This window comes from Oryzias latipes, chromosome 19 (assembly GCF_002234675.1).
Source record: "Oryzias latipes chromosome 19, ASM223467v1".
Lineage (NCBI taxonomy): Eukaryota > Metazoa > Chordata > Actinopteri > Beloniformes > Adrianichthyidae > Oryzias > Oryzias latipes.
Window position 1 is genome coordinate 14,167,320 of NC_019877.2, and position 19,007 is coordinate 14,186,326.

The 19,007-nt window shown below is 37.0% G+C and overlaps 1 protein-coding gene across 2 annotated transcripts in view; it reads right to left on the reverse strand.

Moving 5' to 3' along the window:
* The window catches only part of ttyh2 (tweety family member 2), a 60,727-nt gene continuing 41,720 nt past the window's right edge, over window positions 1-19,007 (reverse strand). Inside the window, exons 7-16 of one of the 2 annotated variants that reach the window (XM_023949258.1) lie at window positions 10,814-10,886; window positions 7,461-7,530; window positions 7,326-7,381; window positions 3,499-3,591; window positions 3,326-3,418; window positions 3,033-3,175; window positions 2,770-2,955; window positions 2,612-2,690; window positions 1,891-1,917; window positions 1-875 (exon numbers count right to left, since the gene is read on the reverse strand). In XM_023949258.1, the coding sequence (XP_023805026.1) occupies window positions 795-875; window positions 1,891-1,917; window positions 2,612-2,690; window positions 2,770-2,955; window positions 3,033-3,175; window positions 3,326-3,418; window positions 3,499-3,591; window positions 7,326-7,381; window positions 7,461-7,530; window positions 10,814-10,886 (901 nt within the window). In that variant the 3' untranslated portion in view covers window positions 1-794. The remainder of the gene's footprint in view (window positions 876-1,890; window positions 1,918-2,611; window positions 2,691-2,769; window positions 2,956-3,032; window positions 3,176-3,325; window positions 3,419-3,498; window positions 3,592-7,325; window positions 7,382-7,460; window positions 7,531-10,813; window positions 10,887-19,007) is intronic. The other variant, XM_023949259.1, reaches the window with a different exon arrangement.

The window sequence follows — 19,007 nt, forward strand, 5'->3', positions numbered from 1 at the left end:
TAATTTCATAAAATTGTGTTTATTCAGCTCACAAAGAACTGCTTACCTCTGGGGTCACACAGAAAATGAAGCACCAATCTCAGTGTTTGTACAGTGGAACATGCTAAAGAAACAACAGTGCTTGCATTTAAATCTCCTAAAATATAAAAACTGTTAGTCAGTACACGCATGTGCTTTTTGGATGTTTGAAACCCATGAAAAATATTTTGGATTATATTATTTATCAGTGTTTGAGCAGCTCATACTATAGTGATTTAATCAGCAAAAAAATATGATTTAACAACCTTTTTTAGAAAATACTTTAAAAAAAAAAGGTGACATTTTCACACTAAATTAGAAAAAACTAAAAAAATAAAAACTGCACACAGTTTAAAAGAAACTCAGATTAAAACAACTGTCTGTTATCGTACAACTTATTTACAGGAGTGGTCACAAAGTAGTCTCATCTGCAGGGCGTGCAGACGTAAAGCTCGACTTGCAGGTGTGTTTCCTCACCTGCTCTGTTTGTGCTTCACAAATGTTCAACAACACAACGAAAGGAGTCAATGCGGGGATGTTCACACCGGACAGTGTGCTCTTTGGAGACCTGAATCTTCTGAAGTAACACACACTTCAAACTTGTGTCGTGAGAACACAAGAACAATATCAGAGCTGGTTAAAAAGAAAAAAAAAAGAAGTAAGGAGTTGAAAAAAACAAAAAGCAGGGAAAGGTCGCCTGAGGTAATGCAGGCTGGAGTTCTGGCTTCTCGTCCTCTCCATCGAAGATGTGTGATGCTCACTTCCTTTAAAGCATTCTATGCTTGAAAGTCATTTCCAAAATGTCTACTCTGTTGTTCGGTCATGGACAGATAGGTGGCCCTCATAGTGGGAGAGTACTGTGGAGGAAACAGGAAACACTTCAAGTCAGTGGGTGAGGATGTTTTGCAGAGCTGTGGGTGGAAGTTCAGGAGGAAAAAGTTACTTAACAGAATAGTCCACTAATTATTCGGTTTTGCAGGGAACAAAAACAGGAAGTGGCTTCAGTTCACAGCACAGATTTTGGGACATATCTTTTAAGACTCTGATAAGAATTGCATTTTTTTAGGGGTTTTTAACATCTCATGATGGAGGGCATATAAAAAAGAAAATTAAACTTCAAATTTTGTCTCTGAGTGTTTCTTTATTCAAATTTCCTCGTCTGAGCTGGCATCTGGCTCAAAACTGTACGGCTGGATGGCTCCAATACTGTTGCCATATTTTTTGCACTGCTAATGATAGGTTTGGGGTGTGAGAAGGAAAGGGAGGTGGGCTTACTCCGCACCAACGATCCCAGCAATAACTCAGACGCAAATTTTCAATGAACTACTGCTGGTCTGCAGAAACTATGTCCTAGAAAAGGACACAGGTATTTTATATTGCCTAAAACTACATCATGATTATTAGAAGACCACTGGGAACACTTTTAAGACAGATCAAAACATGATTGGAGTGGAAGTTTAAGCTTTTAGAATGAAGCCAAAACGTTTTTAACAATTTATCAATGAGATAAATAGTGGAATATTCCTTTAAGTTATTTCTATGAGATTCACCCAAACAAACCAATTCATATGTGAATTCAAACTAACAACAAGTCAAACATATCCCTGAATGTATTTAATTCACCCTGTTTCTTTAAATGCTGCTTCTGAAAGTGGAAGAAGACTGCATGCACTGCGTGAGGGTGATGCTGCAGTACCACCTACTGAACACCAGGGGGAAACAGAGCATCAGCGCCTGACAGCAACTCAAAGAGGATGTGGAGAAAAGTCATGCAAACAGGAAAAGCTGCACAAAGTGGACCGAGAGCCAACAGACAGAAAAAGGAAGAACAGGGAGGTGATCCTGAGGAAGAGTAGAAAAGAAAAGACTTACTCGATTTCTATATTGCTGAGAGTATATCTCCAAAAGTTGATACAAAAAATAGAAAGAAAAATAGAAATGAAAGATACAGACAAAGACGCACGTGAAAAACAAACAAACAAATAGAAAAAAATAAATAAGAAGATGTTAGCCAAAGATGATTGCATGATTCTGCACAGTTATAGTAAGGAGAGAAACCAAAATATGCATTACTTCGCAGTGTTAACTAGAAGAGAAATAATAAGGCAGAGGAAATTACATCATATACTTATGACTGGCAGAATTTCTAAAAAAAAATGCATCTAAAGGAAAAGCAAACACAAAAATAGATATGTTTTAAATAAACCTGGTTGCAAGATAATATCAAGAGGCTGTGGTTGATGAAAAATTTATTTGGATATAATTTTGGCAGTGAGAACTCAGCAGGGTGTAAATGTGATCAGTGAAGGAGAAAATCCGTCAAGACAGAAGTCAGAAAGTTGGGACCTGTCATTTTCTCTAAGGAATTATGCTTTAGAGGTCAAATGGTGTCCTTTCTAAATATTAAATAAATATTAACTAAATATTAAACTGCATTAGTTTATTTTAGCTCATAAAAAACTGTTTAAAACATTGACAAAGGCACAAGTAAAAAGAAAAAAAACTGAAAGGATTTGCTGCACTAGAAAGGTTGAACTTTGTGTAAAAGAAAAAAAAATTATGAAAAAGGTTTGGGTTCTGGAACCCAACGCACCGATGGCGGTGGGGAGCCTCGTCCAATCAGAGGCACGTTTTCGTAGCGTGGATTTCCCCCAAAAAGAGCAGCTTGGTTCCTGCAGGGAGATTCGGAACGCACAGGGTCAGGCGCTTTCGGGATCGTCAGAAGATGTGATACATGTGCATTCCACTCACATGTATTCAGACATGGGGGCGGTGGAGACGGCGGGAGCAGGCGGGTGCAGGCTGTTCTGGCTGCCCATGCTGCTGCTGTAGCTGCAGAAGCTGTGCAGGTTGGTATGGTTGGGGTTCTGGGAGCCCATTCTCCTTGCCCGAGGGTTGAACGGGTCCTCTTCATCAATGTCATCGTAATCTCGTTCCCTTTTAATAAAGTTTTAATAAAGTTTTTCAGGACTTGAAATAATCAGCTGCATTTTAAAACGCAGGGTGCCGCTGACCTGCAGGCGATTTGCCTCCACGCCCTGGGAATGGCACACAGCATGACAGTAAAGGCACAGGCCGCAAGGATGGAGAAGAGGCAGAGGTACAGCAAACCCTCCACCCCATCATAGCACACTCCCACCATTGCATCAAGATAGTCCTAAGGCATTCACACAAATACAAACAGTTTTTTTTTCTTCCAGGAATGGAAAAAATGATGTGTTCTCATCGTTATTCACAAGCTACTTGGCAATTCTGAACATCACATGGCCTCAAGGTGGCCTAGTTTCAGCTCCTGTGGTGATCAAACCTTGTTAAGGCCCCTGCAGTCCAGCAGGGCGGTAAGCTGGTGCAGACTGGCCTCTGAGGAGTTCAGCAAACGCTGGATACCCAGGAGATCTCTCTGTGTTGGAATGTCATGCCACTTAATATTCATGGAGGAGTTGGAAGAAGAGCATTTCCTTTTTTTTTTTTTATCGATACCTCGGCTGTGGGAAACAGAGGCACTGCGATCTGCAGGAGACCCTGGATCTGGATCTGCATGGTGGTGAGAGACCTCTGGAAGATGGTCAGAGGCTGCAAGAAATGAAAAGCAGAAAGAAAAGGATGCAAATAAATTATGTACAAACAAAAGGAAAAAAATCCTTCACTGTTCACTGTACTCAGTGCACTATAGGGGCGTTTGCCTTTTTTTAGTGGTGGTTCCTATTTAAGATTTCCAAGATTCAGTGCCCAAGAAATTTCCCAGAAGTCTCTGGGAAAAACCAGTGTGCATCAATGCTCACTAGATTGGTGAATGTAGACCACAATGCATTAGACTTGAACAATTTTTCATTTGAAAAATGTATTATTTTTTATAAGATATAACAAAAACAGCTGATTCTTAAATAGTCCAATGTTTATATTTATTAGGTTTTAACTTTGGGATATCAGTGATGTCATAGTCTGCATAAAAGAGTGGTGTCCAAATTACACTATTACACTTAACTAATTAGTTCATTTTTAGCTACCATGTGGCCAATGGTAATGTAGCAGGTATTTAATCACATTTTAGATAAAAAAACATGCATATTCTATATACAAACAATTATTTAAAGCTAAATTAATTACCATAAATAGTGACATACACAGCTATTTAAGCTAGCTACTTTTCTGTTTTTTATTTTATTTTTTTGGTGATGGGGGTTTGTTATTTTTTTAATAATTAGCTTTAACTCCTGAATTATTATGAAGAGACCTAGAAGTTGTTTTTATTTATTTTATTTTATTTGTGCCTAACAAAAGAATAAAATAAAATAAATCAAAATCAGAAAATGTCTTTTTTAATTTAATAAGCCTTTTTTAAATGTTGCACATCACATATTCAACACTGAAACTGTAAACCAAATTGTACGCAGTAGGGATGCAATGATTATCTAATAAGTTAAAATATATCTGTTTTTCACATGAAAAATCCGTCAAAAGCAATGCATTGTGGTCCGTTTCCCAATCTAGTAATGCCCATTGTTTTTTTGGAGAGACTTTAGCGACATTTCCTCGGGCACTGGATTGAGAAATAGTAGATTTAAATGGCTAAAAAGGTATTTAATTCACAAATAAACATTCAAACCATCCAGCTCAGCTGTTGTAAGTCTTCATGGCTTCATTAACTTTGGTCTGAAGTTTTCTACAGAACCGTCTTTATTTAAAACGGATGAAAGGAGTAAAAAATAACCCCCCCCAAAATATCTGGTGGAAGATGCAGAAGCAGAAACACACAAGAAGAAGTGAGGCTGATGCCAAATTCAATGCAACGCCAGACAAACACTGATCAATGGAGCGCTGCTGCTCCACTGCAGGCAAACAGGAGCAAGATGGACAGAAGAAAGATTAAGAGAAAAAGTCAACCAATCAGCTTTTTTTCTTTTCTTCACACCTGTTGGCTCTCCCTGTAGTTAAGAAACAAGTGCTGGCTTTGTTTATCAGGCAGGACAGTTCTCGCCTGCCCTCTGCTGCTGTGATCCCGTGCTGTGCTCTGCAGGCCGTGTCGGCGGGATCCAGGTAATAAGATCTGCGTTGGTTCAGCGGGGCTGCAGCTGGCAGAAATCGACTTAACTGCTTAGTGGGGAAGTCGGCAATGTTAGCCGCAATCCCCATTCCCCCGTGCTCAGAGAAATGGATAGAGGAGGACGCGCCGTCTAATCAGCAATTTCATAGCATTTGCCTTGGCAGTTCTGTGCCATTTCATAAGGGGGGGGGGGGGTGCAGAAAGAGGGATAGTTTGAGGGATTATACTCGGATGCTTGGCAATTGTGACTTACAGTTTAGATTTAACTCGAACAGACAGTGCAGGACAAGGAGGAGGAGGCCGGCATAGGTAAAGCCTGAGAAGCTTTGGAAATTATCTCCAAGCACAAACATTTTGGGGAAAAAAAAATCATGTTTTTATTTCAAATTTAGGGATGACCCAATCCGATGATGTGATCGGAAATCTGACCTGATCGCGTAGCTTCAGACTCAATCAAAACTGGATGTTGCTTCCCGATCAAGGATCGGATATTTCTTTTATTCTTATTTATATTACTCCTCAGGCTTATTTACTATACTATACTCTAATAGGAGTCTGGATATCATGAACGGATCACAACCTTTTATTGCCATTAAGTGCAGCAGACGAAAGCGCTAGTCTAAACAGAAGCGCACAAAAAAAGTTCGGAAAGCTTTACGAGATATTCACAGATTCAGACTTCCCGGCTAAATAACTCTTTTAAAAATCGTTTTAAACTGACAGCAAGTGTCTCTAGTGGTTTGTCTTAAAGCAAAAAAACAGAAGACCTGGAAAAGATTAAAGGTTTATTTTTAATTTTTAAAGCAACTAAAATGAAACGACAGTGAGACAGCTGCCAAGGGACTGTCTCTAAAGTGCAAGCTCTGGAAAAGGAGAAAAAAAAATTGATAACCCTTTAAAAAACAACTGAAATGAGTACATGGTTCCTTTGCTATGAGCTAATCATGATTAATCATCATCATATTTATGCTACAACAACAATTAAAAAGTCATTTAAAATGTTGAGTTTTAATGGAGATTTCAAACACGTGATCAAAAATGTTCAAAAGTTCTGAAGATCCGAAACCACATTTTCTCACTTTAACACCTATTTTTATTAGTTAATAGTTAAATACTTTTTTGTAGTTGATGGTTGCACTATTTTCACTTGATTGTTAACGTTCTCTATTGAAGTGTCAAATGAAAAAAGAATAATAAAATAAAAGCTTAGTAAAATAAAAAATTGGGGAAATATGGATCTTAATATACGAGAATAAACTTGTCAAATTAAAAGAAAAAAATGTGTAATTTCATAAGGTAAAAGACGTGTTTTTTGAAAATAATTTTGGTTGTGTAAGCTACCTCTACATTATGTGCCGACCATTTATGGTGATGCCATAAAGTATCACCACTGCAACCATTCTGCCAAGTGCGTAAATGTTGTCGTGCTCCGGCCAGAAATCCACCCCTTATGGGGTCAAGAATCTTTTTTTCGTCAATTTTAAAATGATAGTTTATTAAATTATCGCTTTATTATCATAAAATACTGAGTCTTTTACTCATAATTTTACATGTTTATTCAAAATAATTAGGACTTTTTTCTCACACTATTACAATGTATATTCATTTCTATTTTCCCTTCATGGTCACCCTTATACGCCCTCGTGGGATCTGCTTCTTTGCGTTTGTTCATTTTTTTAACATGTTACTAAAACATTGGAGGGAGATTGGAGTCTCTTTAGTCTGATCCTTAAAATCAAATCATCGAAATCGGATCGGGGCTAAGAGAAAAAAAAAAAACATTTTTTTTTGTACATTTTTATTTCGAACGCTACATAGAAAACAGTAAAAAACAACTAAAGAAAACAACAAAAGAACATTTTATATAGATTATAAATTAATGTAAATGACATCAATATTTAGTTTGAAATGGAGTAGGAAGAGGTTCAAACTTTTTTAATCCTACCCCTAACAATATACCTTAAGTTATACAGTATAATCTACATCTGGCATTACATACCTTTAATGGTCATCAATATTCTTCTTCATAACCATATTTAATGAAGACTATTATTGTATGTTTTGCTTAAATTTTATTTCAAATTCATCTGGGCTTATGCACAAAAGAATTTGATGTGACTTATTTTTATGTATTTTTTGAAGAACTGAACTAAAGAATTGACTTTATATTCACTTATTTCAAAGTTTTAGCTGAAAAGTATCTGTAAAAAATTCTAATTTTCTTGTCAAAGTGGTGATGACTTGAATGGAACATGTTTCCTACCTGCTGGAAGGGGTTGGAAAGAGTCTGGTTGCAGTACAGGTAATAATGAACAATGTCTGTAAAAAAAAAAAAAAAAATTAGGAAAAAAAACACTACATTTGATCATTTTTAAAGATACTTCAGATTAAAGCTCACCAGCACTGATGATCCCTTTTGTCTGACTCATGATGAACTTATCCGGAGACACGCAGAAATCGCTTGTGCCCTAAAAACAAATGGAAAGTGTGTGAGCTCCTCCATACTGAGTCATCGACTTGTCATTAATATTTCAGTTTTTTGACATCCAGGAGGAAATAACGCTGCCCTCATGAGCTTCTTCAACAGACGAGAATGCTATTCACTTCTGTCACTCATCCACACTTTTCCTAGAATCCTTCCCTGACCAAACCAATAAAAGTGGTGTTTTCTTAACGCTGTGCTCTGCATGCCAAATGTCCCCCGTGCTCAGGACCAACGAGGCTGTGGAGCCTAACCTTCTCTGGGGGTTTGGCTAATGAGCCCCGCACAAAGACAGGAGATCAGCAAGGCTGAATTTATCAGCCAAGCCGAACTTGTTTGCTGGAAACGGGAATTTCAAGGAGTTCAGCAGTATTGTGGGAGAATTCCTGACGGGGCGCCTGTGATTGTCAGAGAATGCACGTTACAATTTCTTGAAAAGGCTTTTTCATCACATTTCTCAAGCTTCCAGGTACAAGTCCAGCTGCGGTCCTCCTATAGTTTTATTATTTCTGCCAAAATCTGCCAATAAGTGAAGTTACCACGAAAATGAGACTAGAATATAAAACATTTATACGCTGTGTGACAAAACAATGTAAAGGAGGGTCTAAATTCTAAGTTTTAACATTAAATAAGAAGTATTTAAGTAACAAAACAAAATTACAACTTATCAAATTATATTATCAATTATATTGTAATTGAATCAAGTTGAATTGAATCAACTTATCAAAATTAGAAACACTTTTTTTAAATTTATAATTTGCTTTAATTTGACTTTTTTTTTTTTTTTTTTTAAAAAGGAAATTTAAATATTCTAAGGATAATATCATCCGCAGAACAATTCTATGTATTTTATTGTTTTGAATCTTAATTTATGACAGTAAACATCTATTTCATTCTATTCTTAATTTTAAGCACAGTTATCTTTCACATAGCAGAAAATGTTACCAAAATGTATAGTATTTTATACGGTCTTATTTTCTGTCCTGCAAGAAAAATAATCTTATAAAGAAAGATTTTCAATAGCAAGATAATTGTAGTTTGAGAAAACACGCCTCAGCGACAGTAACTTTAGGAATTTTTGGCAAGGCCTTTTTTTATGCTTAATTGCAGAAAATCTGATAAAGGGTTAAAATGTAAATAGAAATTAGCTTCTCTTAACTACTTAACTTTAAATGTCTTTAACAAATAAACATTTGTTTTTTCTTGGAATTTGTGCTCTTATCAGATAAAAATCGGGGTAAAAGCTACAGCAGCTAAGTTTTTGTCATCAAACAGAGACAAACAACCCAGTAAAATAAGCTTTTTAAACCTTGAGTTTGCTCTCTAATTAAGAATGAAATTGTCCTTCGTGTTTAGTTTGTTCCTCAAAGTGGCTGCTTACTTGTGTGTTATTCTCTTCAGGCTCAATATTTCTGTTTTTCCACAAACAGAAGCAGCAAACAATGTAAGTGAAACAGAAGCACTTGCTTCAGCCGCATAAAACGACTCCACAAGGTCAGCAGTGTAACTGTGCATCCCTGCAAGCCCACAGCAAGAGATGACTCATTTCTATGAATATCATCTGCTCACTCACAATGGCCTCGTCTGAAAGAGCAATGCGAATAAAGGTTTGAATTGCACAGAGGATGTTTACAGACAGGACGGCTATGGACATATGAGCCAGGGAGGGTCAGGCTGAGCTAAACACTACAGAACAGACACTTTATGCAGGAGGTCGGCAGGATTGCAATGAATTAGTGAGGGGAAAGCAGTTACTGTTGGTCACATCATGTCTTCATGAGTCTGGATGTTTGATGTACCACTATCTATGAGCAGCAACCCACGAGTCACAAAAACAGTTTTCTGAACTTTTTTATGCAGATGATGTAGTCTTAAGTCTTCCCTTTGTATTTTTGTAAGCCTGTAGGTGGTCTTTCATTAACATTTTTTAAAGGAATCCAGCAGAAATGAGTTTTTCTCTAAAAGTGAACACTTTCATGAGGTTCTTTATATTGTAACAAACGATATAAAAGTAACTCTTTACAGAAATTAGGGTTTAAATACCGTATTTTCCACATGATAAGGCGCATTTAAATGCCTTAATTTTTTTCAAAAAACATGCGCCTTTTAATCTGGAGCGCCTTGTGTGTGGATTATTTCTGATGCAAAAAGGTTGGGTGTTTTAAAAAAACACTAACGGCTAAAGTTTAGCAAAAAAAATGTACGTGTTCGTAAGTAGGTTGGGAGTTAATGTAGTCAAAGTAACTTTTATTTTTGTGGTATCAGTCGGTTTTTATACATGTTTCAAACACGGTTAGGTAGTTACGGGTGCTGTGAAAAGGCTAGCACAGCTAACGCTTCTGGGCAGCTAAGGTGTAGCGTGTTTCAAATATGTTCTAGAATTGCTGTGAACGCAGTTCATAAAGTCTGACTGACTCTTTTGTCTCCCTTACTGCGCCTTACACATAACAAAAATGTGACAATAGACCATTCCATTTACATCAATAAAATTTCTTGTGGCAAGGATTTATCAATATCTGCAAGGTGCCAAATAGTTGTGGCAGCAAAATAATCTCAAACCATCACTTCCCACCACTATGCTTGGCGATTTGAACGGCCTGCTCACCATTCCCACACTACTACTTTATCTACATAAAAGCGGCTTTTTTCAGTCTCCTATACTCAAAGAAAGCTATTGTAAAAGTATTTTTTGCTACATTAAGGAAAAAACAAACCTTCCGATGGGTCATTTAAATCAAAGTACCTGATTATTCATTGATTGAACAGCTGCGATTGTTGGCCGCTAAGAAATCACCCTGTCCCAGTCTAATCATTCAGGAATGCGATTTCTGCGGGAAGGACGGATTTTCCGCAGCAGAAAGTGTTGGGGTGGACCCACACAAACCTCTGAAGATGCATTCATGTCCGCTGTGTTGAAAAAAGTTCTGTGTTTTTAGTAAAACTATTATGGTTGGGAAACTGGAATGACTAGAAATAGAATTGGTGATAAAAAACGTCACTCAAAATGTGCCAAAGTGTAGTTTTTTTCTAAGATTAGAGCCTGATGAGGCAACAAGCATGAGAATAGTTTGAAATGGGGCAGCGAGAAGCCTTTTTTTAAAATATTTATTGGAAAAGAGCTGCTGGGGGGAAAAAAATCATTGTTCACTGCATAATAACAATAAAGATTCAGATTCTGATTCTGATAAAAGTTGGTTTGCTGGGGGAAAATGTTATATTTAATAAGAAAGTACGGAGAAATCCAGGGGAGGAGGGAGTGAACATCTCACCACAGCTGTAGCCAGGTCAGCTCCCAAAGAAGTCCAGCTTAAGATCAGCGCCAGGACTCCAAACACCATCATCCTGCAGACACACAGCAACAGCACAGTGACAGTCCACCTTAAAAGATCCATTGCTGTCAAATCAAATGAATCTAACTTGAATTGTAACTGATGGATAATCTAATAAATCCTGCCTGTTTAAATTGAACAGAATATATATTTTTTTCAGTTTCTTTGAATTGGAGGCATTTCTGTTTTTTAGCTAAACGCAACAATAAGTTGTGAGCTGTGAGTAAAGTTTTTAGGATAATCTATGGATATGTTCATTTGATAAAGATCCACTTTTATACCCATTTGATTCTAACCTATTGATATTTTTTTTCTCAAACACCCTGTTAGACATTGCAGTTTTCTTTTGCACATCTCAAATTTATGGCTTTTTTTTTTCCACACGACCTTTTTTTTGTTTTTTTTTATAGTCCGTATGCACCTTTTTGATTTTTTTCTGCTATGAATAATTTATAAAAATATGATGTAGTTGTGTAAGGCTGTTGTAAACAGATGGCAGTGGTAGAAGACACTGAGCAAACAGTTTGGGACTTTTTTAATTGACATAAACCTTAAAAAAAACAGAAAAAAACAGCATCAATTTTAAGGACGAGCGGAAGAGAAATGTGCTCCCCATTGACCTACACCTGCTTACAGGCCCTTGGGTGGAGGAGTGTTCCAACAACCATGAAGATAGTATTTCCCTCTTTCTTACAGGAAAAAAAGCAGCTGTCTCACTGATTTCTTGTGATTCCATGTAATGTATTTGTATTTATGTATGAATCCTCTCCAATTATAGACCGGAATTCTTCACATTTTTGCTGCTCCGTCAGTTTTCAATGGAATATTTTGTTTTTGAGTCAAACGTGCAAATATTTTTATTCAAATAAACCATTTAGAAGGCCAAAAGCTGCAGGAATGAAGCGATGACAGGAGGAGTTACTCATTGCTTCTTATTGAAAAGCATTATGCTCAAACGGATCAGAATTGCTGACCTATGTCTACCGTTCTTTTTTTCATAGTTAACTATAATAGCCATTTTTATGTATTGCTAAACTGCGTGATGTCTTATTGCCCTCTCAGTGCTACTTAGTCCCATTTTAAGTGACACCATTATTCAGTTTCCAGCTCCATGGTAGAATGAAGAAAAATCGAGCAAAGAGGGTGTACTGCTATGAAAAAAAGTCCTGGAGGCCGGGGAAAAGGGGCGAATGACGCAACAGTGAATGACTCTGACATAAATCACAATGGGATTTGGACTTATTTTTTGCAGAAAAAAGTCCTGAGCTACTATAAGGGGCTCAAAGAAACAATTCACTGTCAGAAAATAAACCGATGACAGGACCAGAAAGGAGGAAAGACATGGAGGATCCCTTCTTGTTCTTAATGGTGATTTTATTTTAAAAAAAAGAATTTATATAGTTTAATATTGACTTCCACTAGCTGAAAGTGATCAAGGTTCTTCTAAGTCCTAATTTGATTAACTTTTGATCTATTTTAAAAGTGTTCCGGTGGTCTTTTAAATGTAATTAAGCCATTTTGAAACAAAATCAAAAATCTTGCTGTCATGGCTAGCTAGGCGGGACAGACCCAGGCACTGGAACCCAGAAGGAAACACAGGTGAGTAAGATGGTAAGTAATTTAGTTTTTATTTCTTTTTCCAGAATGTGTATCCAAGGGTGAAGATGTTGGAGATATGGAAATTACGGTGTGACGAACGGAAGCCTTGGCTGGAAGTTGCAGCATGGCTGGAGGTATTTGGCGTGGCTAGGAGTTCTCCAGATTTTCAGTGAGGATAAGGCTGCTCTTGGAGTAGTGTGACTCAGGTGAACACTCTTGGTTGGAAGTCCATCAGGGGCAACGAACTGGCGATGAATGCTGGATCTCCGTTTGACGGCTGGCAGGTGATGAGGTGAGTGTTCACAGCTGGTCCAAATCAGGAAGCAGAGAGGGGAGGGGGAGGAGAGACTGCCAGAGACACCATGACACTTGCGTCATTTTCCAGGACATAGAGCGGCAAGAGTGCATTCGAAATTCACCTCCAAGTTGTGCTGGTGGCAAGGAGCAATCCCGCCCCCCCCTTCCCCTCACTATTTCTGAGAGTTCAGATAAGGGACTTTAATGCCCACCCAATGTATCTTCAACATAATAAATAGGAATTTTTGTTAAACTGCCTTTTTTTAGTCTATTTCTGATTCTCAACGATTTAAATAAAGAAATACTTTTTTAAATATATATTTATGTCCTCCATCTTCAGAAAAATGACACCATAATATGTTAAAAACACAATTTTTATCAGAAGGGGTCTTTAAAAATACTGTAGGTTTGAGACTTACCAAAAGTCTGCTTTATAAACTGTAAATTGATCCAAATTTGGCTAAACTTAGCAGCAGATGATTCTGTGAGATACAAAACACTCTACATACCTGCAACATTTCGTTAGATCATTGGGAAGTCTCAGACATCAAATAAGCTGTATTTTTATAAACCTTTAAGCAACCCTATTTCTGATTTTCACTTTTGTTTCTTTTAACTCCCAAGTACGCGACCTGGATTTTTAGCCCACCTGCTGTGATTCATAGAAAATTGAAAAGCCGTGTCTTCTCTAGTGTGTTCCGCGCCTCCTGCACTGTACTCAAACCATTATTATTGTATATCTTGTGAGAAAAAGCCCAAGTACACTTTCTTGTGGTAAATCATAAATACATAAACGCAGGTTGGACCCATCTGTAAATGCAGGGATATAAAAAGAACTCCACACAGGAATCTGCAGCTTCTGAAAGAGCAACTTTTGGAGCGTTTTGTGTCACAGGATCGAGGAGATGAGACTGAAAACAAGCCTACGGACACTTAAATGGTTTGTTCCAACAATTAAAGCTGTAGTTTTTCTAGTGCCTTCTCATAACAAGTGTGTCAGCCTTCTTTAGGGTTAAAGAAAAAGATGCACTGCTCTCAAGATGAGTACGATAGCTTTACTTGAACACTAGTTAGACTCCAAAAATTACACAAATTGATGACAAACTATTGAGTCACCCTTAGAATTTTTAAAAATTAATATTTGGTTCCAGTCTATGATACTGGATTGAAATGTCTATGACGGTTTGAATAAGAGAGACAATGTAAGAGAAACGTTTTTAAAGTGTGTTTCTTTCCAAAGGGCCGTTAAAGACCCACTCCAATGAAAATTGTGTTTTTGGTGTTATTAATATGTTCTTGTGGCATTTTTGTCATGATGGAGGAGATATTTAAAGAAAATTAGGCTTAAAATTGCATCTCTGAGTATTTCTTTATTCAAATCGTTGTGAATCAGGAGCAGACAAAGCAATATAGTAGGAAAGTGATTGTACTTGTTAAGTAGAAAATATGCGTGGCTGATTAAAGACAAAAAGTATTACAAAACACACACTTTTTGTACAAACTCATTACCCCCAAGATAAACTTAAATAAAGTGAGCCACAAAGTGTCTTCTGTGTGTTTTTTTGTCATCACTGCAATAGTCATAGAAACACCCTGGTCGGGGCTTACAGAGGCAAAACTTGGTGCTCAGAATGGTTAATACTAGTGTTTCTAGATTCAATTGAGGCTTGAAATTCTAAATTCGAAAGCATCAAAAACCTTGAGTCGACTTTAAAGACGAAGTGACATTCTCACATAAAAGGGGTCTCAGTTTTTCCATCTGTTTTTAGGTTGGAGTTTCTTTTTTTGGCTTTGTAAATTAGTGGTATGATAAGAGCAAACGTTTGATGAAACCACGTAGAGTTAAAAGTGACTCAAGAATCCTTAGAAGTGGATTTGGGAAGGGCTGGTTTAAAAATACCTCATGGCTGTTGCCACCGTTTTATTCTTTCAGAATCCTTTTGGCGTATAAAATGTCCACTGGATGGTACTAATTAAAGTTACTGCTCCAAAACAGCATGTATAAATTCTGCTTCACACGAAAATCACTTGTTCTTTAACTTTAGGACTTGCAGAGGTTGTTTGATTAATAAGACCCATTAATTCTTGTATTTTACTAAGTGAACCACAGAATCCATTTCTGATATTTGTCTGTTACACTGATGTCACCATGCGTTCTCATGGGTTAAGTTGAATTTTGTAGGTATTTCTGTCAGTTTTCTGTCAAACATGTGAATGAAACCTGAAGGGAAAAAAAAAGAAAAAATACAAGAGAAAAAAAGCCAACAGTTAAGTTTGTGGCTGCTGACTCCACCGTTTCACATGGGTGGGAAACTTCTTATCAAAGCTCTAACTCAGTCTGTCATAGCAGCACCCAGCAGAGCGAACATAAACATTAAATGAGTCGGTAGACCTCCAGAGAGTCATTTGCCTCCAGCCACATCCACTCTGCTGCAGGGAAGCCTCTACTGTGAGGGCGGACTGTCCCAATACTAACCCCAGTGTGCGTCTTTGTGTGTAAATGTGGTTCAGAGGGTGAACTGAAAGAAATTTTGAGGTTTGTGTGTCAAGTTTAGTTCAGCTCACACAGAAATCCACGGAAGTGAATAAAATAAGGACCATTTTTTTATGAATGGAGCTCCTGGTAACCACTTCTACTCTAAAAAAGTTTTCTAAAAGCATGATGTTGAATAAAAATACATAAAACATCTAAACACATAGACAACTATAGACAACAGCATTTGATACAGTTGACCACTCCATTTTATTACAACATCTAAAATCTTGGGTTGGTTTTTCTGGCACAGTTTTTAACTGGTTTTATTCCTATTTATCGGACAGGTTTTTTAATGTTTTCATCTGCAATTCCTGCTCATCTAAGGTGAAAATGACATATGGCGTTCCCCAGGGATCGGTACTGGGACCTCTGTTATTTTCAATTTACATGTTACCACTGGGGGAGATAATACGCCGACATAACCTTAATTTTCATTTTATGCCGATGATATTCAACTTTACTTATCCTTTAAACCTGTTGACCTTGGTCTTTTAAAGAACCTCAATAGCTGCATTGCTGATATTAAAACCTGGATGGCCCAAAATTTTCTGCAATTGAATATGGACAAAACTGATGTAATTATTTTTGGTTCTGTTGAGGCCTGGAATGGTGTGGCTCAGAAATTGGAGTCTCTGTCTAACAATGTTTCTTCAAGCTGCAGAAATCTGTGGGTGATATTTGATACTGATTTGAATTTGGAGACACATGTTAAATCAGTGGTCAAATCTTGTTTCTGGCAACTACATAGGCTATACAGGATAACCCCTCTCCTATCAAAAAAATGTCAAGAGATGGTGATTCACTCTTTTATTTTTTTCCGTTTGGACTATTGTAACGCACTCTACACATGCCTTTCATAGCAGTGTGTGTATCAACTCCAGTTAGTCCAAAAGGCTGCCGCCAGACTCATAACTGGAACCAGAATGAGAGACCACATCACTCCAGTTTTAGCGTCCTTGCACTGGCTCCCAGTCCGTTTTAGAATAGATTTTAAGATTTAAATGATTGCTTTTAAAGCACTCTGTGGACTGGCCCCTAAATATATAGCCGATCTCCTCATTCCATATGCACCTGGTCGCAATCTTAGATCTTCGGCGAAATGCCTTTTAACAATCCCGCAATCTAGATTGAAGACCAGGGGTGACAGGGCCTTTGCTGTAAGAGCCCCAACACTCTGGAACAGTCTCCCTGAAGAGATCAGGTTCGCTGGGTCCCTACCAGTATTTAAATATCTTTTAAAAACCTACCTCTATAGGCGTGCTTTTAATGATTTGAGTGGTTCTTAAATTTAAACATTTGATTTTATTGATTTCGTGGATTTTATTGATTTGACTGATTTATCGATTTTATTGATTCTAACCACTATCACCGTTTCATGTGTGGGCTGGGTTTTATTTCTCCATACTGGAAACTGTTTTTAATACTGATTTTGTCTCATATTAATTTAACAGCACTTTGTAATCTGGATTTCGAAAAGTTTTATATAAATAAAGTTTATTATTATTATTATTATTATTATTATATCTGAGCATTAAAAGGTCATTTGAAGTAGTGATGTCATTTTATCGCGTTAATCGCGATAAATTAATTACAGACAAATAAGTGTTTTATTTGATTTTTTTAGTGCAATAATAACATTTTTAATCTAATATAAGTAACTATTATCTATTATATAATGGATAATGCCCTTTGAGGTGTCTATTATAGGAAATTATTGGTCGACGCGGTAGCTTGATTACTTTGGATGTTTGCTTCAGTGAAGTCCATTCATTTCTGATAATGGACACCTCAAATGGCATTATCCCACCCATAGTGATTTACAAAATACATTTTAAATCAATTATTAGTACTTTATCTTGTTATTTTTAAATTATTTCCCACAAAGTCTGCAGAATTTTCCAGGTAAAGCCCAGAATTCTAAAGGTTTATTTATTATAGCAAATCGTCTTATAGTAAGAGGGCACCCCAAACCATTGTTCTACCACAACAATGCATAACTAGCTGCGTTTCCGTTGAATATAATTTTGCGCTAATTGGATTTGAGATAATAAATTCATCTAATGGAAACATGAAAAATTTCGAAAAAACTTCAATACAATTTTGCGCTTGGAGGAGGTGGTTTTTGAGGCGTATCAAAACTGACACGTTTCGCAGAACTGCAATGGAAATACTTTTTTCTAATTTAAATGAGTTAGATGGCGATGCGCTTCTTGGTAGAACTGACTGCCTTGGTCACTGCACGACGGGCGCCACAGGAGGTCCCACAGCAGTTCTGCGCATCACGCTGAATTGTTGGATCCGCAGCTCCTCTGTAAAATCACCAACCTCGGTTTCCCAAAATCGCTTCATCCCTAGTCGCTCTCACGTTTAAGGAGCTTGGCGCTTCATGGCCTGAATGAGACGTCGACATCTCCTTTCATAGATGGTGATGAACGCTACAGTTTAGGCAGAAATATAAATGTATCGGCTGTAAATCAAAGATTTGTTCACATCCATCGCCGTCCTTTTGAATGATCACGTGTGTTGGTTTATGTTTGTTTGCTTTCATGATTTAATGGAAACAGTGTAATAGAAAATTTTTGTTTTTTTCAACATTTTTTGAAATTCTATAAGGTTTTGCGCAAATATATAATGGAAACGCTGCTACTGTTTCACAGGGAGAACTGTACTTTCAACTGTAAGGCCTGGAGGATAATTAGGATTTTTTTATTGGACAAAAAAAAGCAAGTGGATCTATATTATGGTCTGCAGTTTTTTTTTTTTTTTTTACTTGAAGCTGCTGTCAATTTTGAGTTTCCCTCTTGTTGATGAATTAATATCCTTGACCTTTTCTAAGTAAGAGCAGCACTTCTTATAAAATTATTTTCAGTAAGACACAGTAAACAGGCTTGGCTGTGACTCATCATAGCACAATTTTCAAATAAAAATTGGGGCTTGGACAGCATTTTCTGCCACTTTAATAAAAAATGTAACACAAAAATATGTATTCTGGGAATGATTTGATTTTTTTTCTGAACCATTTAAGTGTAAAAATATATATAAATAAAAAACATCTGTTGCCTTTTGGAAACGTTAGAGCTGATACGTTATTTAAAAAGGGAGAAAAAAAGTATTTCTAAAATAGGATACTAAATGACAACATCTGCCTGTTTTTATGTCCCGTGTCTTTTGACACAAGATAAACAGTAAACCATGTCCGCAGGAAGTTATGTGGCAGATAACCTCAAAAAGGCCTGCTTCCCTCTTTCCACAGCTCTCCAGACGAGTTTGCGGAGCGAAACCACTGACATGAAAACACAGAGCAATTTCAACATCCTGATAGCTAAATATGACAGCAAGGCTGCATGTTTGTGCACAGAGCTTAGCTGCCTCGTTCACAGGCGCATTTCCCAGGGGAAGAGATGGAAATGTTGCACCCGGTTTCCCTTTTTTTTAACAGTAAAACAGAATAACAGAAAAAAAGCCCCCAAGCTTTAGCTAAAAATGAATGAATTTCTTTTCCCTGTGTAAAAAGAATATACAAATCAGAATGGAAGATTTAGATTAAAGGGGTTTTAACTTTAAACAGAGGGTGAATATTTCTATGTAATATGTTTGATTTAAAGATAATGAAGCATAAAAAAATAGTACAAAATGCATGGAATTTATACTAAATAAATCATAAATTGACCATTAAATTCTGATTTCAAGCCAAATTTAAAA